The sequence below is a fragment of the Anas acuta genome, chromosome 2 (genome assembly GCF_963932015.1).
Source record: "Anas acuta chromosome 2, bAnaAcu1.1, whole genome shotgun sequence".
In the NCBI taxonomy this organism is placed as follows: domain Eukaryota; kingdom Metazoa; phylum Chordata; class Aves; order Anseriformes; family Anatidae; genus Anas; species Anas acuta.
The window spans coordinates 1,389,981-1,415,408 of NC_088980.1; the positions used below are offsets into that span (position 1 = coordinate 1,389,981).

The window sequence follows — 25,428 nt, forward strand, 5'->3', positions numbered from 1 at the left end:
CATCCCCTTGCCACCCCGTTAAGCAACACGGTGCCAGGAGGAAGCAACCCAGCACGGCCCCGGTGGCGCAAGCAGCGGTTGTGCAGTGACACAACAACCCTGCCAACCCCCAGAAAACACCCGGCACGCAACAAATGTGATGCATTGACCCCAGTACCCAGCACACACACGGATATTGGGACCCAGAGACCGCAGGACACGGGGGCACAAGGACCCCAAGTGTTAGGGACATCGGGATCTGGCTCACGGGGGTCCCCACGGGCTCCAGTGCCCCCCGATTTGGGGCTGCACCGTGTCCCAGACACACTCACAACTACATTCCCATCCAGCTCTCTTTATTCCCAGTGCACTCAGAGGCTTTGGCATCGCCCAGGGGAAGGGGGGGGATGCAGGATATGGGGCACACGGGGCCGGGGGAGGCTCCTGGGCACGTGCCAGCAGGACGGAGCACGGGGCAGGGACGAGGACGCTGCTGTCCCCCTGTCCCCACCGCGGCGCCGGTGGCGGTGCTTGAGGGTGAGGGGGGACACTCAGGGCGGCCACCCCCTCATCTTTCGGGCCAGTAGAGGACGAAGCCGTCGCGGCTCTTGCGGAAATCGGGGCCGGCCAGGCCCGGCTTCTTCTCCACGGTCAGCAGCCTCTTGCGCCCGCGCAGGCTCAGCTGGATGCAGTCGGAGACGCGGACCTGCAGCTCCCTCTTGGTCCTGCAAGGGCACGGCCTCAGCACTCAGGAGGTTTTAGGGGGTTGCCCCCCACCCTATAAGGCTGTCCCGGCCCTACTCACGCTCGGCAGTGCTCCAGCAGGACGCCCACCAGCTCGCCCACCCGGTTGTCCCCCGGCGGCTGCGTCTTGTGCAGGCAGACGGCCAGGTCGTCGTGGTTCTGCGTGTGGAAGACCACCAGCTGCGCCTGGCAGCTCGTCACGCTCAGCCCTGTCACCTGCGGGGTGGCACGGGGGTGTCACAGCACCACAAGGATGTCACGACACCACAAGGATGTCACGACACCACGAGGGCGTCACGGCACCGCGGTGGTGCCACGGCACCGCGATGGGGACTGCGTGATGCCCCTATCCCACGTGGGGGGGACATGGGGACATCGGAGGGGACAGGGGCAGCCAGGACGGCCACCCCGGTGCCACCCGGTGCTGGGGACACTCACGGTGCTGAGGGGCAGCGCCCGCATCACCCGGTACTGCTGCCGGGGCTCCAGCTTGTAGAGGTGCTGGTCGGTGATGAGGATGGCGCGGTCGCGGCTCTTGTTGAAGCGGTTGATCTGCGGGGCAGGGACAAAGTGAGGGGGGGGGGTGACAAAGGGGGACACCGACGGGGACACACCGGCCCCGCAGAGCCCCTCACCTTACGGACGTGCCCGGAGAAGAGGACGGAGCCGAAATGCACCTTGTCCCGCAGAGCCTGCACGCGGCGGGCGAAGGGCAGCGCCAGCCCGGGGTTCTCGCTGGCCTGCGGGGACGGCGGTGTAGGGTGGGGGCGCGCAGCGGGTCGGGGTGGGATTTTGGGGTCCCGCCATCCACGCCGCGCCCTTACCGAGGACAAATAGTCCCGCGCCCAGCCCCGCTGGCACCCCCAATCCTTCCGCAGCCCCTGCAGCACCTCCATAGCGGCCACCTTGGCCCGGATCTGTGCCATATCCGAGGGGGGGATGTTCTTGACGATCTGCCTCGCTCTCCACCTGCGGGTTTGGGGGGCGCGCGGGGCGCTCAGACACCACCACGGCATCCCCAGCGCACCCCCTGCTCGCCACGCACCCCCGCGCGCTGCTGGCACCTGCGGAAGAGCTGCTGGCTGTTCTCCTGGAAACGCTCCAGCACGGCCGGCGGCACGGGCCAGGCCAGGCTCTTGCCGAAATCGGGCATGGCACGGACCCCCTGGAAACGCCGCAGCAGCTCGCGCAGGTACGCCTTCACCTTGTGCCTCTTGTAGGAGCTCATGATGGTGTAGGCGGCGCGCAGGTAGCGGCACCGCCGGCGGGCCAGGGCGCCTCGCCACGCCTGGAAGAGAGCAGCCGGGATTTTGTCCCCACCAACGGGCCCCCCTCGGGGGGGATTTGGGGTGCTGTCACCGCCTCCGGGGTGGGTGGAAGCGCTGGGGACTCTCCCCGCCGTCGTTGTCCTCGTGGATTTGAGGTGGGGGTGGCAGGAGCGCGGTGCCAGGCTCCCTGCTCGGTGGGGACGGTCCCCAAAGTGCTGCCCCTAACCCCAAAATGTGCTGCGGGGCTGGATGTGTCCCCTGAGCCCCCCTAGGAGTGTCTGAGGAACCCGGAGCCGGCCCCATCCCCTGCCCCGCAGCCAAAAAAACCACCCTGCGCCAACCCCCGAGTCCTGCCCTGTGTCACCCTAATGTCACCCCCACGTCACCCCGTGCCACCCCACCTTCTGCAGCAGCAGGACGATGATGGGGATGAGCTGCGCCCGCTCCTGCTCGAGGGAGAAAAGGGTTCGGGGCGTGCGGATGAAAACCTTGCTGTGCCCGTACGCCACGTCGTCCTGGAAGCCGTGCTGCTCCAGGAGGGCTTGCGTGGCCTCGCGGTCGGTGGCCATCAGGTGGTTGGGCCACGTGTATTCGCACGTCATCTTGTACCTTGGGGGGGTATAAAAAGGGGTCGGGTGAGCGGGATGGGGCGTGGGGGCTGCTGAGGACCCCATTCCTTGGGTTATTGGGGCCGTACCGCAGCAGGAAGCGGTCGTAGGGCTGGCGGTAGGCGAAGCCGGCGCGGCGAACCCGCACGTTCTCCAGCAGCCCCAGGTAGGCGACCTGGTGGCGGCAGCGCTCCTCGTCGAAGAGCGTCGGCGACTTCTGGTCGTTGGGTTTGATGCAGCGCACGTAGTAGGGCTCCTAAGGAAGGGGGCTGGTTATAGGGGAACGGGGGGTGGCCCCGTTTCCCCGTCCCCGCGCAACTTGGCGCGCTCCCCGAGCCCGCGTGGCACCAAACCTTGGGGTTGGCACGGGGACAGGAGAGCTTGGTGGCTCGGGGACACTTTTAGCCGATTTGGGGACGCACCAGGCTGGCTTGGGGACACGTAGGGACGCGGCCAGCTGGTTGTAGGGCCGGTACCTTGGAGGCCAGGTTTTCCACCAGGGCCACGATGGAGTTCTTGAAGAGGGTGGCGGCCGTCAGCGGGCGCTTGGTGACCTCGGTGATGCTCTGCTCGCCGTCGGGCCACATGGCACGCAGCACGGGGTCGGCGCTGGGGACGGTGGTGGCGCGGGGCTGGTGACACCGGGCTCCTCTGCCACCCCCCAACCCCGTGGCAGCGTCCCCTGGCCGTGTCCCCAACCCCTCGCTGTCCCCAACCTGTTGTAGAGCAGCCGCTTGAAGTCCTGGAAGAGCGTGTCCTTGTTCTTGTCCAGGAAGCCCTCCACCGAGTACCTGCGGGAGGGGGACACCGTGCTGGGGGGGCAGGGATAATGGACCTTGAACCCCCACAAGAGACCCCACAGCCCCGCCATGACCCCAAATGTTCCCCCATGCCCTCTCAAAGTCCTCCGTGGCCCCAACGCCCCCCCCCAGGGTTTTTTCGTGGTTCCCTACATCCCCATGGCCCCCCATGGTTCCCCAAAACCCCACGGCCCCCCATGGGTGCCCACCCAAACCCCCCAAATCTCCAAACGACACCAAAACCCCATGGCCCGCTGTGGTTCTCCACAGCCCCATGGCCAACCATGGACCCCCCAAGAGCCCCCACAGCCCCACCATGACCCCAAATGTTCCCCCATGCCCTCTCAAAGTCCTCCGTGGCCCCAAGACCCCCCCATGTTTTTTTTGTGGTTCCCTACATCCCCATGGCCCCCCATGGTTCCCCAAAACCCCACGGCCCCCAATGGGTGCCCACAGTCCCCCCAGTGGCCACCCACACCCCCAAGTCCCCAAATGACACCAAAACCCCACAAATCACCCCATGGCCCGCTGTGGTTCTCCACGGCCAACCATGGACCCCCCAAGAGCCCCCCCAGCCCCGCCATGACCCCAAATGTTCCCCCATGCCCTCTCAAAGTCCTCTATGGCCCCAAGACCCCCCCAGGGTTTTTTTGTGGTTCCCTACATCCCCATGGCCCCCCACGGTTCCCCAAAACCCCATGGGTGCCCACCCAAACCCCCCAAATCTCCAAACTACACCAAAACCTCATGACCCGCTGTGGTTCTCCACGGCCCCGTGGCCAACCACGGACCCCCCACAGCCCCGCCACGATCCCAAATGTTCCCCCATGCCCTCTCAAACTCCTCCGTGGCCCCAAGACCCCCCCAGGGTTTCTTCGTGGTGCCCCCCAGCCCCCATACGTGACATCTCCGGCGTAGTGCTTGATGCGGAAGTCGCGGTTGAACTCCATGGTCTTGTCTGTGGGGCAGAGCTGGGGGGGCAAAAAGGTGTCAACCCCAGCCCACGGGGCCCCCCTTTTTGCTCCCCCCGGCCCCAAAAACACCTTGCGGCTGCTGTAGTGGGGGTGGCGACCCAGGCGGGTGTCCATGGAGGCCAGGAAGAGCGCGTCGGTGACCGTCCCCACGGCCAAGCAAGCCTCATCCAGCAGCGCCAGGATGCCGCGGTGGGGCTGCTCCACCAGCTCCACGATGGGCTCGTTGCTGAAGTACTCGATCTAGGAGGAAGGCAAACGTCCCCCAAAATCACCCCCCTATTCCCTGGCGCCCCAAAATCTCCCCCCGTTGGGTGATCCCGGCCCCGTGTGCGCTCACGTTCTGCCAGGCGATGCCCTCGCGCTGGTACTCGGCCTGCTCCTGCCGCAGGATGAGCTCGATGAAGAGCTGCTGCAGCTTCTCGTTGCAGTAGTTGATGCAGAATTGCTCGAAGCTGAGCCCGGGGGGGGCGTCAGGACGGCCACGGCCACCCGGCCCCCCCAGCTCACGGCCCTGCTGCTGTCCCTCCTGGGTGACATCCCCTCCAGGTGTCCCTCTGAGCCCCATCCCCTCCATGCGCTCCTCCTAAATCCCATCCCTTCCACGTCACCTCCCCATCCCCAATCCCTTCCACGTGTCCCCCCGAGGTGTCCCCTGTCCCCTCCTGGTCCTCCCCATCCCCAATCCCTTCCATGTGTCCCCCCCAGGTGTCCCCTGTCCCCTCCTGGTCCTCCCCATCCCCAATCCCTTCCATTTGTCCCCCCCAGATGTCCCCTGTCCCCTCCTGGTCCTTCCCATCCCCAATCCCAGCCCCAGTCCCTCCCAGGTGTCCCCTGTCCCCTCCTGGTCCTCCCCATCCCCAATCCCTTCCATTTGTCCCCCCCAGGTGTCCCCTGTCCCCTCCTTGTCCTCCCCATCCCAGATCCCTTCCATTTGTCCCCCCCAGATGTCCCCTCCTGGTCCTCCCCATCCCCAATCCCATCCCCAGTCCCCCCGAGGTGTCCCCTGTCCCCTCCTGGTGTTCCCCAACCCCAATCCCTTCCATGTGTCCCCCCCAGGTGTCCCCTGTCCCCTCCTGGTCCTCCCCATCCCCAATCCCATCCCCAGTCCCTCCCAGATGTCCCCTGTCCCCTCCTGGTGTTCCCCATCCCCAATCCCTTCCATGTGTCCCCCCCAGGTGTCCCCTGTCCCCTCCTGGTCCTCCCCATCCCCAATCCCATCCCCAGTCCCCCCGAGGTGTCCCCTGTCCCCTCCTTGTCCTCCCCATTCCCATATCCTCCCCAGGTGTCCCCTGTCCCCTCCTTGTCCTCCCCATCCCCATATCCTCCCCAGGTGTCCCACATCCCCTCCAGGTGCTCCCCCAACCCCATCCCACCTCTCCCCCGCGTCCCTGTCCCCCCCCCCCCCTTAATGGGGACCACGTCACCTGTTGGTGTCGAAGATCTCGAACCCGTAGATATCGAGGACGCCGATCACCGTGCCCTTGCCGTGCAGGCGCACGTCGTAGCCCCGCGCCGCGATGCCGGCGTTGATGCGCCCCACGATCCAGCTGAAGAGCCGCTCGTAGACGGCCTTTGGGGACAAATTTTGGGGTCTCAATGGGCACCCCGGAGGCCCCAGTAGTGGGGTTTTTGTGTTTCCCACCTCACCTTGGCGCAGGCGTCCCTGCCGTAGGCGGCCTCGGTGGGGCTGTGGCCCTTCTCGATCAGCTCCCCGCCGCCCGTGGCCACCGTTCGGGCCAGCAGAGCCTTGCGGAGGTTTTCGGGGTCCGTGGCCGTCAGCTGGGCCAGCACCCGAAGCTGCTCCGGGGCCTCCAGCGCCGCCTCCTCGCCCTCCGCCACAAAGCGCACGTTGCCCTGTGGATACTGGGCTGTACTGGGTTGAACTGGGGCTGTGCCGGTGGGGCTGGGCTGGGGTGGGTGGTGTTGGGGTTGTGTTGGTGGGCATGGGGCTGTACGGGTGGGTGTGGGGTCATATTGGTGTGCACAGGATTGTAGTGGTGTGTATGGGGCCATACTGGGGTGCACAGGACTATACTGGTGCGTGTAGGACCAGACTGGTGTGCACGGGACTATACTGGTGCGTCTGGGACCATACCGGTACATGTGGGACCATACTGGTGTGAGTGGGACCATACTGGTGCACAAGGGACCAGACTGGTGTGCACAGGATCATAGTGGTGTGTATGGGACCATACTGGTGCACAGGGGACCATACTGGTGTGCACAGGACCACACTGGTGCACGTGGGACCATACTGGTGTGCACAGGACCATATTGGTGCGAGTGGGACCATACTGGTGCACATGGGACCAGACTGGTGTGCACAGGATCATAGTGGCACGTATGGGACCATACTGGTGCACGTGGGACCATACTGGTGTGCACGGGACTATACTGGTGCATCTGTGACCATACCGGTGCATGTAGGACCATACTGGTGCACGTGGGACCACACTGGTGTGCACAGGACCATACTGGTTTGTGTGGGACCATACTGATGTGCACAGGATCATAGTGGTGCGTCTGGGACCATACTGGTCCAAGTGGGACCATACTGGTGCGAGTGGGACCATACCGGTGCATGTGGGACCATACTGGTTTGTGTGGGACCATACTGGTGTGTCTGGGACCATACTGGTCCACGTGGGACCATACTGGTGTACACACCACTATACTGGTGCATCTGGGACCAGACTGGTGCACATGGGACCATACTGGTGTGTCTGGGACCATACTGGTGCACGTGGGACCATACTGGTGTGCACAGGACCATACTGGTGCACGTGGGACCATACTGGTGTGCACAGGACCATACTGGTGCATCTGGGACCATACTGGTGCACAAGGGACCAGACTGGTGTGCACAGGATCATAGTGGTGCATATGGGACCATACTGGTGCATGTGGGACTATACTGGTGCACGTGGGACCACACTGGTGTGCACAGGACCATAATGGTGCATTTGGGACCATACCAGTGCATGTGGGACCATACTGGTGCACGTGGGACCATACTGGTTTGTGTGGGACCATACTGATGTGCACAGGATCATAGTGGTGCGTCTGGGACCATACTGGTCCAAGTGGGACCATACTGGTGTGCGTGGGACCATACTGGTGTGTCTGGGACCATACTGGTGCACGTGGGACCATACTGGTGTACACACAACTATACTGGTGCATCTGGGACCAGACTGGTGCACATGGGACCATACTGGTGTGTCTGGGACCATACTGGTCCACGTGGGACCATACTGGTGCATGTAGGACCATACTGGTGCACATGGGACCATACTGGTCTATCTGGGACCATACCGGTGCATCTGGGACCATACTGGTGTGTGTGGGACCATACTGGTGCACTCACCAGGTGCAGGATGGCCGCCAGGATGCGGTGCACGGCGCCCACCTCCTCCGGGGAGAAGCCGATGATGGCCATCGCCTCCCCCACCGCCCGGAACCCCTCCGCGTCGTCACCGCCAGCCTGGGGGGGGGGGGGGGGGACGCGGGTGAGGAACGGGACCCCCGGGACCCCCGCCCACCCCCCGCGGACCCCAGCCCACTCACGCTGCTCTGGGCGCCCTCCCGGGTGTAGCGGTAGGCGCCGGGGTCCCGGCAGAGGTGCAATGAGGCCAGCAGATCATCAGGGGCTCCCAGCAGCAGCTATGGGGTAAGGGGTATGGGGTCAGCACCCTGCCCTGGGGGGCACCAGGACCCCTGTCCCCGTCCCACCAAGCCTGGTGTCCCCTGACCTGTCCCCCAGTCTTGTCCCCACGGTGTCGCATCCTGTCCTGTACTTCCCCATCCCATCCCATAGATCCTATCCATCCCATCCCAATCCCATCCCATCCATCCCATAGATCCCATCCTACCCCATCTCATCCCATCCATCCTCATCCCATAGATTACATCCATCCCATCCCATCTGTCCCACCCCATCCATCTCATCCCATCCATCCCAACTGTCCCATCCCATCCCATCCCATCCCATCCCATCCCATCCCATCCCATCCCATCCCACCTCTTCCATCCCGTTCCTATCCATCCATCCCATCCCATAGATTCCATCCGTCCCATCCCCTCTCATCCCACCTGTCTCATCCCATCCTTTATGTCTGATCCATCCCATCCCAGCCATCCCGTAACATCCCATGGATCCCATGGATCCCATCCCATTCCATCCCATCCCATGGATCCCATCCCATTCCATCCCATCTCGTCCTGTCCCATCAATCCCATCCCATCAATCCTGTCCCGTCCCATCCCATCTACCCCATCCCATCCCCATCCCATTGATCCCATCTCATCCTATCCCATTGATCCCATCCCATCAATCCCATCCCATCCATCCCAATCCCGTCCCATCCCATTGATCCCATCCCATCCCATCTCATTCTATCCCATCAATCCCATCTCATCTCATCCTATCAATCCTATCCCATCAATCCCATCCCGTCCCATCAATCCTATCCCATCAATCCCGTCCCATCCCATCCCATTGATCACATCCCATCTCATCCTATCCCATCAATCCCATCCCATCAATCCTGTCCTGTCCCATCCCATCTACCCCATCCCATCCCCATCCCATTGATCCCATCTCATCTTATCCCATCGATTCCTATCCCATCGATCCCATCCCATCCATCCCATCAATCCCGTTCCATCCCATCCCATTGATCCCATCCCGTCTCATCCTATCCCATCGATCCCATCCTATCGATCCCATCCCATCTCGTCCTATCCCATCAATCCCATCCCATCCATCCCATCCCGTCCCAACCCATTGATCCCATCCCATCTCATTCTATCCCATTGATCCCATCCCATCCATCCCATTGATCCCATCCCATCTCATCCTATCCCATTGATCCCATCCCATCAATTCCATCCCATCTCATCCTATCAATCCCATCCCATCAATCCCATCCCATCTCATCCTATCCCATCAATCCTGTCCCATCCCATCCCACCAATCCCGTCCCGTCCCATCCCATCGATCCCATCCCATTCCATCCCCATCCCATTGATCCCATCCCATCTCATCCTATCCCATTGATCCCATCCCATCAATCCCATCTCATCCTATACCCATCCCATCGATCCCATCCCATCAATCCCATCCCATCCCATTGATCACATCCCATCTCATCCTATCCCATTGATCCCATCCCATCAATCCCATCTCATCCTATACCCATCCCATCGATCCCATCCCATCAATCCCATCCCATCCCATTGATCCCATCCCATCTCATCCTATCCCATTGATCCCATCCCATCAATCCCATCTCATCCTATACCCATCCCATCGATCCCATCCCATCAATCCCATCCCATCCCATCTACCCCATCCCATTCCATCCCCATCCCATTGATCCCATCCCATCTCATCCTATCCCATTGACCCCATCCCATCCTATACCCATTCCATCAATCCCATCCCATCAATCCCGTCCCATCCCATCCCATTGATCACATCCCATCTCATCCTATCCCATCGATCCCATCCCATCAATCCCATCCCATCTCATCCTATCCCATCAATCCCGTCCTATCCCATCTACCCCATCCCATCCCATCCTCATCCCATTGATCCCATCCCATCAATCCCATCTCATCCTATCCCATTGATCCCATCCCATCCTATACCCATCCCATCAATCCCATCCCATCCCACCCCACCCCACACCTGGTAGAAGGAGTGGAAGTTCCTCTCTCCCGGCTGCTGCTGGAGGATTCGGGACTGGAAGAGGCAGCAGCGGGTGGGTGCCGGGGGGTCCAGCACCACGCCCCCATAACCCACACCCCACACCCCGCGCCCCACACACCTTCTCCAGGAGGTAGTTATGGATGTGGCCGCCTGTGGGGTCACCCTTGAAATCGAAGTTGATGTCCATATACTTCCCGAAACGGCTGGAGTTGTCGTTGCGGTTGGTTTTGGCGTTGCCGAAAGCCTCCAGGACGCAGTTGGATTTCAGCAGCACGTTCTTCACCCTGCGCGGCGCGAGGACACGACCCGCTGACCCCCCAAAAAAAAACCCTAATACCCCCCGTACGGGCACCGAGCCCCCCCGGGACCACCCTACTGTGCACGGAAACGCGGTGCCGGCCCCACCTCTCCACCTCGGCGCGCTGCGTGGGGTTGGTGATGGCGGCGATGTACTGCATGATGTATTTACTGGCCTCCGTCTTCCCCGCCCCGCTCTCACCTGGCGGAGTAAGGCACGAGGTGGGCGAGGGGACGCGGTTACGGGTTCCTGACCCCATTGGGGTGACCCTTTTTTCATAACTCACCCGAAATGACGATGCAGGTGTCCTTGGCGCGGCGTTTCATGGCTTTGTAGGCGGCGTCGGCCAAGGCGAAGAGGTGCGGGGGGCGCTCGTAGAGCTCGCGGCCCCGGTACCGCTCCACCGCAGCGGGGCCGTAGAGCCCCATGGGGCGGTACGGGTTCACCGCCACCACCACCTCCCCGATGTAGGTGTAGATGCGGCCCTTGGAGAACCTACAAGCAGCGGGGCGGGCTGAAACCGCGCCACGGGGCACGGCGGGGAGCGGGCTCTTCCTTGCGGGGTGCGGGCAGGAAGCGGGGGCACCGCGGTTGGGGTGGACGGACAGAAAATGGGGTTGGGGCAGACGGACAGACACGAGGACGGAGAGGATTTGCACCCCTAGGGCTGCTTTCCCCACACCACGAAGGATTTGGGGGCTCCCGGTGCCGGCGGCGCCCCCATCACCGCCTTAATAGGATCGGCATCGCGGGGCGTTGCCCACATCCTCCTCCATCCCCCCAAAAAAACCCCGACCCCATACCGCAGGCGCAGGTTCTCCATGAAGTGCTCCATGGTGACCTCGTCCAGCAGGACGAAATCGGCCTTGCCGAATTCGGGACCCTCCTGCTCCGCCATGCTGCCCCCACCCAACGCGGGGGCGCCGCCCAAATTCCCCCCCTCCGCCACCACCGCCCCGGCTTCCTGCACCGAGGCAGTGGCGCAGGCGCCCCACAGGACTCGGGGTGGGGGTGGCCCGGCCCCGTCACCACCTCCCACGGGTGGCTTGGGGACAGCGGGGGCCACGGGGTGGGGATTCGGGCTCGGCGCCACGCCCTGGGGTGCTCGGGTCGCGCCCTGCAGCACCCATCCTCATGGAGAAGGTTTGGGTGGGTGGGGGGTGTGGGGTGGGTGCCATAGGGCTGGGACCCCCACCCTTTTATCCATCGGGACCGCCGTGGTGTCCCAAATTGTGGTCACACAGCGTCACTTCCCTCCGGAGGTAGCGCTGCTGCGTCCCCTGCACCCGTTCCGGTGCCTGCCCGCATCCGGCCCCACGCCCACGGGCGCACCGGGAGGGTGTGGGGTGGTTTTGGGGCCGTTCCACGTCCCAAATTCAACGCCCGTTCGTGAGGTTGGCTGCCCAAAATCCCAGGAAGCGCAGCAAAGCTGCACGGACCGCAAAGAGACACCAGGATCGGGAGGAAATTGTGTTTATTGGTCTGATACACGCTGTACAGCACCAAACGGGAGAGGTTTTACCCCAAAACATCACTACAGCGCTCACCCCTCCTCAAACTCAACGCCTGGCCCTACAGAGAGCGGCAGGTTCTGTTTTGGGGGTGGGGGATCCGAGCGCCCCGTGGCATCCGGCAGCTCCTCGAGGTGTCTGGGGAATTTCTCCTGGAATTAAACAGAATTTTGTTAATCAAAGGAACGAATCAGATGCTTTTTTTTACCCAGGGTGACCCCAATTTCCAGTGAGGGGCCCCCCAAACCTCACCTTACTTCTGTAGGATCCAGGCAGAGCATCACGGGGGGGCTCAGCTCGCTGCCCACGCCTCGGCGGGGGGCTTCACGGGGCTGGAGCCGCCTCCCCTCTCTCCCCGCAGCCCATCGCGGTCCAAAATCGGGATTTAAAGCCCTGAAAAAGAGTCCAGAATGGTTAAAAAAGCCCCAGCAGGCACCGCAGGCAGGGTGAGCGCCACCGGGGTGTGTCCAAGACCCCCAACGGCCTCCCCAGGGGGTGCAGGGGGAGGCCCCGGAGCTTTTGGGGTTGTTTTGGCAAGCGCTGCAGGAATGGTCGGGGCCACCGCAGGCCCCGCCACGCTGGAAGGCTTGCGGTGACCGCAGGCAGAACGTGAGGAAAAACCCAACAGGGTGAGGAGAATCCTTATGGGGTGCAGGGCCTCAAATCCTACAGCACCAACAAAGCCTCCCTATTACCTGCTGGGGTATTAACCTGCCCTGCTGCGGCCCCATGGTTGTGGTTTTCCTTCGGGGACAAATTTGGTGCCCCAAAAACGCCACGAGGTGGTTAAAAATTCAATGTAAGCCTCTTCCAAACCCTCTGAAATCGGTTAAAGGGCCGTCAGGGCGGCCCTGCTGACTCACCTGCTGGATCCGCGCGGCTTCAGGCGCCTTCCTCAGCCATCAGAGGGGAGGCTTGGTCCTAAAAACAAGCAGCAGGGTATTAGGAGAGGGAAGGGACGGGAAGGGGGGGGCTCTGCAGCCCCAGTGGGAACAGGGACCCCCCCCCCACAGCTCCCTGAACCCCCTCAGGCCCCTCACAGCCCTGTAGGGCCTGGGGCCGTGTTTGGGATTTCTATAGCCTGCCCTTTAGGGGCACAAGGGGAGGCCTCAAACCACCCCGGGGCTGCTCTGGCAAGCGCTGCAGGAACGGCCGGGACCACGGCAGGGCCCGCCATGCTGGACGGCTTGCGGGTAGGCCTCACCGGGGGGAGCAGGCCGCAGCTCCCCATCCCAGCCCGGCCGCCATCACCAAAACCCATCCGGGGCGAATCGCGGCACCGCGCGGCTCCCTCACCCTTCCCGCGGCCATTAGAGGCGGCTCCGGCGGCGGATGGCGGCGGATGGCGGCGGATGGAGGCGGATGGCGGCGGCGCCGAGCTCCCTCCGCGGCCGCCATGGTGGCTGCAGCGCCTGACGTCAGCACGCCGCCGCAGAGGGAGGGGGCGTGACCTCGCCTTATATAGTCATGGATATGCAAATGAAGTGGGCGTGGCCACGCTTCCCGCCCAGAGCTGGAGGACTGACGCCAGTCCTCCAAGCGCCGCCGCCGCCGCGCGGGGCAGGCCGGGAAGGCGCCGCCCAAGATGGCGGCGGGCTGGAAGCGGGGCCGGGGGCGCTGAGGCGGCCGCGGGGCCCCGGGGCTCAACCGGGAGCTCCCCGAGCCGGGCCCGGCCCCCGCCGCTTCTTCTTCTTCTTCTTCCCCTTTTCTACAACGCCGGGGATGCCCCGGGGGGGGCCGGGGCCGCCTCCGCAGCCGCTATGGAGGAGGAGGGCAGGAAGGGCCGCAAGGTGAGCGCGGCCCCGCGGCCAGGCCCCAAGCGGCGCCTCACGGCCCGGCCCCGGGGGGGGGGGGGGGGGGGGGGGGGGGGCTGAGGGGGGGGCGGGGAGCGGGGCTGCTGCTGCCGCGGGGCCTCGGGGGCGCCTTTTCCCTACATTTTCCCCCGTATTTCCCTCTTTTCCCCATCTATTCCCCCGTTCTTCCCCCCCTTTTCCTCAGATTTCCCCCTCTTTCCCCGTTTTTCCCCCTCTTTTCCCCCGTTTTCCCCTTCTTCCCCCAATTTCCCCCCCTTTTCCCCTTCTTTTTCCCCTTTTCCCCCCGATTTCCCCCTCTTTCCCCCTGCTTTTCCCTGTTTTCCCCATCTTTTCCTCCCTTTTCCCCCTGCTTTTCCCCCGTTTTCCCCTTTTTCCCTCAATTTTTCCCCCTTTCCCCCACTTTTTCCCTTTTTCCCCCACTTTTCCCTGTTTTCCCTATCTTTTCCTCCCTTTTCCCACTGTTTTTCCCCACTTTTCCCCCCTTTTCCCCCTGCTTTTCCCCTGTTTTCCCCTTCTTCCCCCAATTTTCCCCCCTTTCTCCCTGCTCTTCCCTATTTTCCCTATCTTTTCCTCCCTTTTCTCCCTGTTTTTCCCCCCTTTTCCCCCGTTTTCCCCTTCTTCCCCAAATTTTTCCCCCTTTTCCCCTGCTTTCCCTGCTTTTCCCCCCGCTTTTCTCCATTTCCCCTATCTTTTCTTCTCTTTTCCCCCGATTTTCTCCCTTTTCCCCCTGTTTTTCCCTCGTTTTCCCCACATTTCCCCCTTTTCGCCCCCTTTTCTCCCCGTTTTTCCCTTCTTCCCCCAATTTTTCCTCAGATTTTCCTCGATTTTCCCCCATTTTCACCTCTTTTCCCCCTCTTTTCCCTCTCTTTTCCCCATTCTTCCCTCTTTTCCCTCTCCTTGCCCCCCCTTTCCCCCCTATTTTCCCTCTTTTTTCCCCATTCTTCCCTTTTTCCCCCTCTTATTGCCTCCCCTTTCCCCCTCTCTCCATACCCCTTACCCCTTCCCCCCATTTCCCTTCTCTCCCCTCATTTTCTCCTTTTATTCTCACAGTTCTGCTTGCCTTTTGCCCTTTTTTTTGCTTATTTTCACCATTTTACACCTCATTTCACCACAAGATCCAGCTTGGGGCAGCTGCTCGCCGCTCAGAGCCCCCCTGGCTGCCAGCCTCCAATCCCTACCCTGGTTATAGGGACAGCAGCGGGGCTCCTGGCCGAGCCCTGTGGCCACCAACACCTCAGTGGTGGCCACCGAGCCCCCGGTAGCCCCTCTCCCTTCGAGCCCAGCCAGCACTGACCGACCTGGCAGCTCTGTGGGGCCCCATAGCGCACCCCAGGTAGGAAGTCTTGGCCCCATGCTCTTCCCAGGACCCCAAACCCGGATCCTGGTGCTTTGAGCTCTCCTCTCCCCGCCAACCTCTGATCCTCCACCAAAACCCAATCACTCCTCGCAACCTGCTCCCCAAATCCACGCTCCCTGGTGTCCTGTGGGGCTGCAGGTCCGACTGGGACCAGTTCCCTGCCCATTTTCTGCCCGTTTTCCCTCGTGGTGGTGCCGAACCAGCTCTTCGCCACCCCCCTGTGGTGTTTTTGAGCTTGGAAACGCCATCGAGGAGCTCGTTTGGCTGCTGGGACGGAGGTTCCCAGCCCTGGGGGCTTGGAGGGAAGCTCTTCCCCAGGGAAAGATCTCCTCGGGGTGTGGGTGAGCTACAGGATTAGGGGCTGGGATGGGGCAGGGGAGTTCCTTCAGCCTTATTTGTGGGGCTGGGAGGAAAATCCTGCTGTGGGGCAGGGCTGGGAGGAGGAAAATCCAGCTTTGGGGCCGGACTGGGAGGAAAATCCTGCTTTGGGGCCACCTGAACGAGGGATGGGAGCTGCAGGAGCGTGTGCTGAGCATTCCCTGGGGCACGGACAGCCTGGAAGCCTCTGCAGGGTGACACGAGGAGAGCCCCCAGCCCGAATAGAACACCCCGAGGGACTCGGGAGGTGTGAAAACAGCCCCAAAACAACCCCAAAACGCTCAGTTTTGGGTCTGCCCCTTTCCACCTCCCCTCCTGGGGTGCAAAGAAGGGAAATCATCCCCCAAAAACCCTCCTGAGATGGATCCCCAGGCTGTGGGGGGTGGCAGGGAGCTGCACCCTCGGGTTTCAAGCTCAAAAAAAAGCTTTTTGGGTGCTTTCCTCAGCGTCTGGACCCAAAACTCTCCGACTTGATGGCTTTTTACCCAGCAGCGAGCTTCCCCCTAAAAAAAATAGGGGTCACAGCGACCCGTGGAGCCCCCGACCCTACAAAAAGGGAAGCAAATTGGGTCGGAGAGGGTCCCTGGGGCAGCTCCAGCTCGGCCTCGCCGGGCTCCTGGGAGGCAGGAGGAGGAGCGGGGCCGGAGGAGGAACGAGGCTTGGCTAAAAATAGCCGGGGAAAAATTCCTTTCCTCTTGCCTCGAAGGAAAATCCCGCAGCCCGGCGCCTCGCCTCGCTCTCTCAGGGCTTTCTGACGCTTTTTGGGGCTCTTTCTCTCATTTCCTTGAAGACCCGTGTGGGTTCTGGCCCCCTTTTCTCCGGGAAATCGTCCCTAAATTACCTAAATTTAATAATCTGGTTTCAAGGAGCGGTTTTGATGCCAAGCACGGGGTTCCTGCCTGGGAGCTCTCTTTTCCCAGCCCAGGAGCCGGCTCTCTGCACCCTGCAGATCACCCCGAGAGGATTCCCTGGGGGGATTTGGGGCGATTTGGCCCCAAAGGAGATCCCAAAGCTGGTGGGGGGGGGGGTTCGGAGGGGATGGATGACTCGGGGTGCTGGAGAGCAGCCAGCAGGGTGGGGCAAGGAGCGACCCAGAACAAAACCCTACAGGACAAAACCCTACAGGACAAAACCCTTCCTCTCGTGCCCCCCCAAAGCACAAAGCTATTTTGACCTGGCCCTAAAGGGTGAGAGCCAAGCTGGGCGCCCCAAAACCTGATGTTGACACCCCTGAATCCCCGTGTTGCCTTTATCAAATTCCCCAAAGTCAGAGGGATGCGTGGAGAACCCGATAAAAGTGCCAAAATAAACAGAATTGTGGGCCCGGTCTGGGGACGGGTGACTTTCAGTGGGGTGGGGAGGGGTAAAGGTCCCCAGGAGGGGTCCTGGTGGCACCGGGGTGGGCTCCGGAGATCCCTGTGCACCTCCAGCTGGTCCCACAGCTCTGTGTCTGCGCCCGCTCCAACGGCCACACGCCGAAAATCAGCCCAGGAGCCCTGGCATGTGTAGGGCCGAGCTGGGAACGGGCTGTAGGGTCCATAAAAACAGCTGTAGGGTCGGTAAAACCAGGTGTAGGGTCAGTAAATCAGCTGTAGGGTCAATAAAACTGGCTGTAGGGTCAGTAAAATCGGCGGTAGGGTTGGTAAATCAGTTGTGGGGTCTGTAAAGCCAGCTCTAGGGTTGGTGAAACCAGCTGTAGGGTCAATAAAACCGGCTGTGGGGTCTGTAAAGCCAGCTCTAGGGTTGGTGAAACCAGCTGTAGGGTCAATAAAACCAGCTGTGGGGTCGGTAAAACCGGCTGTAGGGTTGGTAAAGCCAGCTGCAGGGTCAGTAAAATCGATTGTAGGGTCGGTAAATCAGCTTTAGGATCGGTAAAACCAGCTGTAGGGTCAATGAAACCGGCTGTAGGGTTGGTGAAACCAGCTGTAGGGTCTGTAAAGACAGCTGTAGGGTTGGTAAAGTCAGCTGTAGGGTCGATAAAATCGGCTGTAGGGTTGGTAAATCAGCTGTAGGGTCGATAAAATCGGCTGTAGGGTTGGTAAATAAGCTGTAGGGTTGGTAAAACCAGCTGTAGGGTTGGTGAAACCAGCTGTAGGGTCACTAAATCACCTGTAGGGTCAATAAAACCTGCTCCTGCCCTGCTGGAGGCACCCCCGTGCCACTTACAGCAGCCCCTTACCCCCTAATCCTATATCTGCCTCTTTTGGGACCTTCCCTGTGGTTTCTGAATCCTGAAGGCATCCGCAGGTGGGGGCTGCCCTCTAGGGACACCCAAAAAAGCCTTTTCTGAACCCATTTTGCTGCACGGAGCTGAGCAAAGCACCTCACTGGGGGGCTGCTTTTGGGGTGGCCTCCTCCTGCCCCTATTTCCAAGCACCCGGCTGTCTGCTCAAACACCAAGCCCTAAAAAAAATCCCCGCAGCCCTCGGCATCTCCCGGACGGAGCCGGAGCGCCCAATTTTTACCAAAACAGCTGAAATTTGGAGGAGAAACTGCTCCAAACCCGCTCGGCTTTGGGATTATCACCCTACTGGGCTCACCCCCTGCTTCCCGGGGCTGAGACCGTGCCATAACAAATCCCGTGAGCCACCAGCCTGACCCCAAATGGGGCTGCCCCCCCTCGGACCCTCCTCCTTCCCCAAAACCCCATTTTTTTTTTGGTGAGAACCGCCTGTTTTCGTCGTTTTCGCCGCTCGCAGGAGGAAGCTGCGGTTGGCGCGCTTCCGGGCCGCGATCTGCCACCCTCCAGCAACCGGGGACGGCTCCCCCCGGGTGGGGACGAGGTTTTGGGACCCCCTCCTCGCTTTTTTGGGGGCGCTTGATGGAGAGCGAGGTAGGTGCGGGCCGCGCTCGGCCCCAAAAACGCCGCGGCTGCGCGGCGCCACCCTAAATTCGGGCTCCCCCAGGAGCAAAATCCGGGCCGAGCCCCGCTTGGAGGAGAACCCAAATCTCCGGGGGCATCCCCAGCCCTGTCCCCGAGGGGATTTATTTGGGGTTGGCTCATATTTTGGGGCAGATCGGCGCAATTTTTGGGGCCGGGTGCTCTCGTGTGGGGTTTTTTGGAGCCCCTCGGGCTCTTCCCAGGTCGCGTTTTGGGGCCGGGCTGTCCCCGATGTCCTTGTGGCAGCGGGTACGGGCGGGGAGAGCTGGGATTTGCTTCCCGACCACTTCCCTGTCCCATAAGCGATATTTTGGGGTTATTTCGGTCTCTCTCGTCCCCGTAGCTCTCTCCTCCTCGTCTAAATCCCCAAAAAGCAGCTCGGGGAAGCCTCTGGGTGCTCTTAGTTTGGGGTTTTCTGCCTCACCAGCCCTTTGGGCTCGTAGCTCTGACGCCCGACCCTATCAGCCCACGCTGGGGTCCCCAAAATTCGGTTCCCAGCCCTCCCTCACCCCCCACCCTCTCTTTTTTCCCCCCGCAGCCTGGGATCGTGTCCCCTTTCAAGCGAGTCTTCCTGAAGGGCGAAAAGGGTCGCGACAAAAAAGCCCAGGAGAAGGTGACGGAGCGGCGGCCCCTCCACACCGTCCTGGTGTCCCTGCCCGACCGCGTCGAGCCGGACATCCTCCTGAACGACTACATCGAGAAGGAGGTGAAGGTAATTTCGGGGAAACCTCTCCCCTTTTCCCCCCAAAACCCTCTTGGGGTCCCCCACAGGCAGCACGAGTGCGGGGTGGGGGCAGCCGGCGGCTCTTTCGCTTTCTTTTTCCCCCCCCTCGTGGCTCTGCCTCGCTCAGTTCCCTTCCTCTGCAGCTCTAAAATGTGAGCTTTACCTAAAAACGAGTGGATTTTCGTGCTCGGGTGCTGCCTGGCAGCTCAAAGAGGGGTTTTGGGGTCACGCTAACCTCTCCCTACTGCTTTTTTCCCAGTATTTAGGCCAGCTGACCTCCATCCCGGGCTACCTGAATCCCTCCAGCCGCACCGAGATCCTGCACCTGATCGATAACGCCAAGGTGAGCCGCCAAAAAACCGCTCAAACCCCCCCAAAAAAGCCTTAGGGTGGTTCTTAGGGTGAGAACCCCACCCCGAACAGCATCCTCCCCCCGCCCTACTACCGGAGGAGGACGAATTCATTTTTTTAACAGCTTCTCCTGCCCCTTTGCAGCGAGCTCACCAGCTCCCGGGCCAGCTGAGCCCCGAGCACGACGCCGTGATCAGCCTGTCGGCCTACAACATCAAGCTGGTGTGGCGGGACGGCGAGGATCTCATCCTCAGGGTCCCCATCCACGACATCGCCGCCGTCTCCTACATCCGCGACGACTCCGCTCACTTGGTCGTGCTGAAAACGGGTAGGTTTAGGGTCAGCGGGGCAAAAACAAGCCTTGTTGACGCTGACCCTAAAAGCTCGGCGGCAAAAAATGCTAACAAGGTTTTTTTTGAGGCAATAAATGGTGTTTTGGGGGTGTGGGTGCCCCCGAGCTGGTCCAGTCCCTCCTTTTTTCTCCTTCTGGGGGCTGAGGGAGGGTTGGGATCCTGCCCCCGCGGGTGGTGGGATTCACAAAATGCAACCACGCCGGGTGAGGCGGAGGATGCTGGATCCAGGCCACGTTTTTGGGGGGTTGTGGGGATGTAAAAACTCCTCTCGTGCCCAGAAATTCCTCCCCCGGCCCCGACAGAATTGGGGTTGAGCTCCTTAGGGGCTGGAACACCGAAGATTTAGTGGATTACAAACCCTGCGACAGCAGAGGAAGGGCTGGGGGACGAAAAAAAAAACAGATTACGGGGCTCTGATCCTGCTGCTGGCTTTTCGAGGCTGTGTGAGCCCTGGAAATGATGGCAGAAATTGATGGAGGTGCCCGAAATCTGCTCCCTGTGCCATCTCCTCATGTTTCTCTCAGCTCAGGACCCCGGCATCTCCCCCAGCCAGAGCCTCTGCGCCGAGAGCTCCAAGGCGCTGACGTCGGGCTCGCTGTCGGAGAGCGGCGTGGTGCCCGTGGAGGCTTGCTGCTTGGTGGTGCTGGCCACGGAGAACAAAGTAAGGCTCCAAAAACATCACCCACAACCCCAGAATCAGCCTCAAATCGCACTGGGGGTGGGGAAGAGGTGCTGTTCGCGCTAATTTGGGATGTAGGGCACGGAGCTGCCCCACACGCCTCCCCTTTCCCCCTCTCCCTCCCCCAGGTGACGGCGGAGGAGCTGTGCTCCCTGCTCAGCCAAGTCTTCCAGATCGTTTACACCGAGTCCACCATCGACTTCTTGGACCGAGCAATATTCGATGGGGCGTCCACGCCCACGCGCCACCTGTCCCTGCACAGCGGTGAGTTTTTGGGATCCCCTTTCCAGCCTCAGCCCCCTTCCAACCCCAAAATCCGAGCCACAAAGCGACGTGCGTGCAGGGTGGGGGCTGGGGCAAGCTCCTGCCTCCCAAATTTCACCTCTCCAACATCTCCCTCGCAGATGACTCTTCGACAAAAGTGGACGTGAAGGAACCCTACGAGACAGAAGCCAGCACTGTGTAAGTCGAGGGCAGGCACAGCACGATGGGGATAAAAAAAAATCCTGGCTCAGGCAGCCTCGCTGCCAGCTTTAAGCCCCCCCCCGAGCAAAATTGCTGCCTGCTGAGCCCGGCTGGAAGGTTTCCCAGCATCAGCAGTGTCTGGGCGCGACGCGGGGCTGCCAAATCAGCAACCTTGGGCGTTTTGTTCCCGTGCTGCTGGCCCAAGGTCACGTAGGCACCCAGCTGCTCCCGAATCGGTGACCTCCGAAAAGCAGCAACAGCAGCTGGGGGCTGAAAAACCTGGCACACAAAGCCTGGTGGACACCGTTTAAATCTTAAAATCGGAGAATTTAAGATTTAAATTCTCAGAAATTAAGGTTTAAAGGGTGTCTACCAGCTTAATCTTAAATTCTCCCATTTAAATTTTAAATCATTCTGTTCACCGATTTAAATCTTAAATTCTCAGATTTTTAAATTCTCAGATTTTAAGATTTAAATTCTCAGAAATTAAGATTTAAAGGGTGTCTACCAGCTTCATCTTAAATTCTCCCATTTAAATCTTAAATTCTCCGATTCACCGATTTAAACCTTAAATTCTCAGATTTTAAGATTTAAATTCTCAGAAATTAAGATTTAAGTGGTGTCTACCAGCTTAATCTTAAATTCTCCCATTTAAATCTTAAATCCTCCAATTCACCGATTTAAACCTTAAATTCTCAGATTTTAAGATTTAAATCTTAAATTCTCATATTTTACGATTTAAATTCTCAGAGTTTAAGATTTAACCCCACAATAAGATGTTTTGGGGGACCTTTTCCCCCGATATTCTGAAATAAAAACCACGTGGAGGGGGATTTCTCCCTCCCTAGAGCTTTGTGTGCAGCACATCACAAATCTGAAGCTCTTCTCGTTGGTCCTGCTGCCTGGCAGCACCCCTCCAGGAGCGGGGTGACCCCGAGCTCCTCAGGCTTAGGGGATTTCCTCACCATCTCTCCTTGTTCCAGTTCCTTTCCAGAAGCCTTAGAGGCTGGCGACAGCTCCCCCTCCTCCTTCCTGCCCCAGCAGTCTCCCCACATCAAGACCGTGAGCGAGAGCGAGCTGAGCACCACGGCCACCGAGCTGCTGCAGGACTACATGATGACGGTAGGGAGAGATTTTAGGGAGAGATTTCCTTCTCTTTTGGGGTCTGCGTGCTTTTAGGAACACGTTTGCACCCTCAGCAGCCCTTTTTCTTTAGGAAATCTGCTTTGGCAGCAGGGTTGGACCCTCCTGTGATCCCTTTTGTCCCCTACAGCCCTGTGATTTTGTGCCCGAGCTCCTTTCTTTTGGCTTTGGTGCTGTCTGGGTGCTTTGGGATCGTCACCTTGTCACCTATAATAAGTTTGTGCTGGTGTGGGAGCACCTCACACCATTTTCAAGGCAAATCCTGCTCGCTTCAGCCTCACCTTGTCCTCCTGCAGGAGCTCCTCCACCCCCTGCTCCCCTCACAGCGTGCTGGGCCGCATCACAACACCCCGACCCCATCATTTCATCCCCCTGATCTCCCTCCGAGCAGCGAGAGCTCCCCGAAAATAAACCTCTGCCTTTTTTTTGGCGTGCTTTCTCTCCTCAGCTACGGACGAAGCTCTCCTCCCAGGAGATCCAGCAGTTCGCCATGCTGCTGCACGAGTACCGCAACGGGGCCTCCATCCACGAGTTCTGCATCAACCTGAAGCAGCTCTACGGGGACAGCAGGAAGTTCCTGCTGCTGGGTGAGCGGCTCCCCTTCTTTTTTTCCCCTTTTTCCCCCTTTTTCACGCTGATTGAGGCTGCTGCTGGTTGTTTTTTGGGCTCGGCGTGAGCTCCTCGGCCACAGCAGGGGGTGATGCTCGGGGTCCTGTGGGGTTTCTGCGTGCTGGCAGCACTCTGAGGCTGTTCCTGGTCAAATTTGGCACGGGACAGGTTTGGTGTTCATCCCTCCGCTCTGCACAGGGTTTTTTTGGGGTTCTACACCATCAGGAAGTGAATTTATAATCCCAAAAGGACCGGCAGCACCCCCGTGGCCCTGTGCAGCACCAGGAGGCAGACGTTATATGGGAAGGGAGCAGGACCCTTCTATTTCCCCTCCCTAAAAGGGTGCGGAGAGCCTCAGGGGCTCTTGGAGTCCCCTCACCTCCATCTCCCTGCTTAATTTTGGCTTCAATAACCCGAAACAGCACCAAGAGCAAGAGATGTGAGCCCCCAGCGGGGTGCGGGGACGGATTAAAGGGTCCTGAGCCCTCCCCTCCGTTAATCACACGCTGATTAGGGTCATGAGCTCAAAGCCCAGCGACGCGCTCGGTGCTGAAGCAGCAGGCAGCCCTTCTGAGCTCCCAAAATCCCACCTCAGCCCCGTGAACTCTCCTCAACCCCTATCCAGCAGCGTTTTGGGGCCGCGAGCAGGAGAGGCGACCCCAAAACCGCCTCAGCGAGCCCGGGGGCTGGGTGACACAGCTAAAATTTCCCATATTTCCCCTATTTACCTTATTTACCTCATTTTCTTCTTTGTTTCTCCTTCCCTCGGGGTAGGTTTACGACCCTTTATTCCCGAAAAGGACAGCCAACACTTCGAGAACTTCCTGGAGACCATCGGGGTGAAGGACGGGCGCGGCATCATCACCGACAGTTTCGGGAGGTACCGGCGGACGCTCAGCACCACCTCCAACTCCACCACCAACGGCAACGGGGCCGCGGGCAGCTCGGACGAGCAGTCGGTGCCCTCGGAGGAGGACGAGTGGGACCGAATGATTTCCCACATCAGCAACGACATCGAGGCCCTGGGCTGCAGCATGGACCGCGATTCCTCCTGAGAGAGGGATTTTTTTAGGGGATGGAGCAGGAGGGAATTCGGTTCCCGTCCTTATTAACAGCTCAGCCGGCCCCAAAACTGACCCAAAATTTCCTCTCCAGGCCTGGCTGTGCCGCCACGAGGATTTGGGGGCAGGAAACCCGGCCTTCAGCCCACCCCGCAGTGGTTTTAGCACCAAAAATAGGGTCGGGGGAGAGCCCCGAGCTGGCTGCAGCCCTCTCCCCCTGCCCGGTTTACAGTTTTTGCACATGGTGTCCCCCCCCCTCGGACTGCTCTCCTCTTCCTCCTCCTTCCTCCCCCCCGAAATCCCAATGAAGTTTACCACAATGTGAATTATTTAAACCTTCGCCTCCCTGGCCTCAGAGCATTTCGCACCCCACGGGGACCCAAGGACGGCTGCAGGGCCGAGTGGAGATGTACATATTTTTTTTTTAAACAAACACCCAATTTGTGTTTTTTTTTAACCCATATCCCAAGAGAGGGGCTGCAGGGGACACGGGGCTGGATTCGGGGCACCCAGCCCGGCCCTACAACCAGGGGAGAGGGCAGCAGGATCCCACAGAGGGGAAAAAACCCAAATTCTGGGCGTCCTGGGGAGAGATTCTCCTCATTTAGGGCAAATTTAGGATTTCTGCTGCAGCATAAAGCCCGGGGATGAAGGCGGGCAGGGAGAGGAAGAGGAGGATGAAGGACAGGGAGCATGGGGGGGGCTCCAGCAGCCCGGAGCTGTCTGGGACCCCAAACACTTTGCTCAGCACCCTGCCCCCCCAAAAAAAAACGCATTCCTCACCCTTTATCCTGGGGCTTTGTGGGGCTTTGGCTGCTTTTTGTGGGGTTTTGTGGCTGGGACATGGCCCCAGGGCACCCCGGGCAGCAACTTTTCCACCTCACCGGGCACAATTTTGGGGCTCCTCCTGCTCAACCCCATTTAAGGGGACAAAGGGGAGCCCCTGCACCCCCAGCAGCAGGGCTGCGAGGTTCATTTTTCTTTAAAAAAGGAGAAAAAAAGCCAAACTCGAGAGCCAGGGGGAGCGTCAATGGGGAGCATCAGCCCCCAGCCCTGGATCCGCCGAGCCCTCAGTGCCTTCTGAGCTAAAAAACCCCAAACCCACCCCAAAACACGCACAGACGCTCCCGTCACTGCCAACTCCTGGAAAAATTGGGGAAGAAAAGGCTATTTTTGGAACAGTTGTGTACGGGGATCTCACCCAGCAGCTCTATTTTTTAAATCCTCTGTTTGTGGGGAGAGGCGGCCAAGATCCAGCCCTAAAATCCAGAGCTATGGGGTGGGGGTTCCCCATGGGGACCCCCCCGGCCCCGTGCTGCCTCTCCCCACCCCAATGAGCCCCCAGAGCCCCCCCGCGTGGGGTTGGGGGCGTTTTTTTGGTGTCTTTCTGTACGGAGCACGGCTCGAGGGAAATATAACGCTGCACCCACCCCGCTTCGTCTCCTTGCTGAGCCCTCGCTCGCCTCCGGGAGCCCAAAACCCAAATCTGAGGACCCCAAATGGGGCTGTTCCCCCCCCAAAAAAAACCAAACACCCCCAAATTGGGGATGCACAACCCGTAGTGGCCCCATCCCAGCCCCAGGTGCCACTGTGGGGTCTCCGTCCCCCATCCTCCATCCCCCCCAAACCCCACTGCCTGGATAGGGGGCTGCAGGAGCCCCCCCAAACCCCAAAAATCCCACAGAAGGGACCCCAAATGAGCAGGCGTGGCGGCGGGG

At 60.3% G+C, this 25,428-nt stretch overlaps 2 protein-coding genes and 1 non-coding gene across 3 annotated transcripts; 1 reads left to right on the forward strand and 2 right to left on the reverse strand.

Annotated features, from left to right (window-relative positions):
* Positions 1–318: 318 nt before the first annotated feature.
* MYO1G (myosin IG) lies at positions 319–11,607 on the reverse strand. Its single transcript, XM_068673158.1, has 22 exons — positions 11,188–11,607; positions 10,671–10,879; positions 10,492–10,585; positions 10,205–10,370; positions 10,066–10,119; positions 7,941–8,036; positions 7,741–7,857; positions 6,021–6,227; positions 5,798–5,943; positions 4,711–4,825; positions 4,443–4,613; positions 4,300–4,370; positions 3,316–3,390; positions 3,076–3,208; positions 2,689–2,855; positions 2,393–2,600; positions 1,788–2,011; positions 1,548–1,692; positions 1,359–1,463; positions 1,162–1,275; positions 785–939; positions 319–704 (listed from the first exon to the last, which is right to left on the reverse strand). The coding sequence occupies exons 1-22, from the start codon at positions 11,280–11,282 to the stop codon at positions 548–550; spliced, it is 3,024 nt and encodes a 1,007-aa protein (XP_068529259.1). The 5' UTR covers positions 11,283–11,607; the 3' UTR covers positions 319–547.
* Positions 11,608–12,954: 1,347 nt separating this feature from the next.
* LOC137852845 (small nucleolar RNA SNORA9) lies at positions 12,955–13,088 on the reverse strand. Its single transcript, XR_011094072.1, has one exon. It is a non-coding gene; the product is annotated as a small nucleolar RNA SNORA9 (small nucleolar RNA).
* Positions 13,089–13,448: 360 nt separating this feature from the next.
* On the forward strand, positions 13,449–25,140 carry CCM2 (CCM2 scaffold protein). Its single transcript, XM_068673159.1, has 10 exons — positions 13,449–13,685; positions 18,864–19,037; positions 19,309–19,392; positions 19,545–19,728; positions 20,278–20,414; positions 20,561–20,696; positions 20,837–20,894; positions 21,881–22,019; positions 22,489–22,627; positions 23,424–25,140. The coding sequence occupies exons 1-10, from the start codon at positions 13,656–13,658 to the stop codon at positions 23,702–23,704; spliced, it is 1,362 nt and encodes a 453-aa protein (XP_068529260.1). The 5' UTR covers positions 13,449–13,655; the 3' UTR covers positions 23,705–25,140.
* Positions 25,141–25,428: the final 288 nt, after the last annotated feature.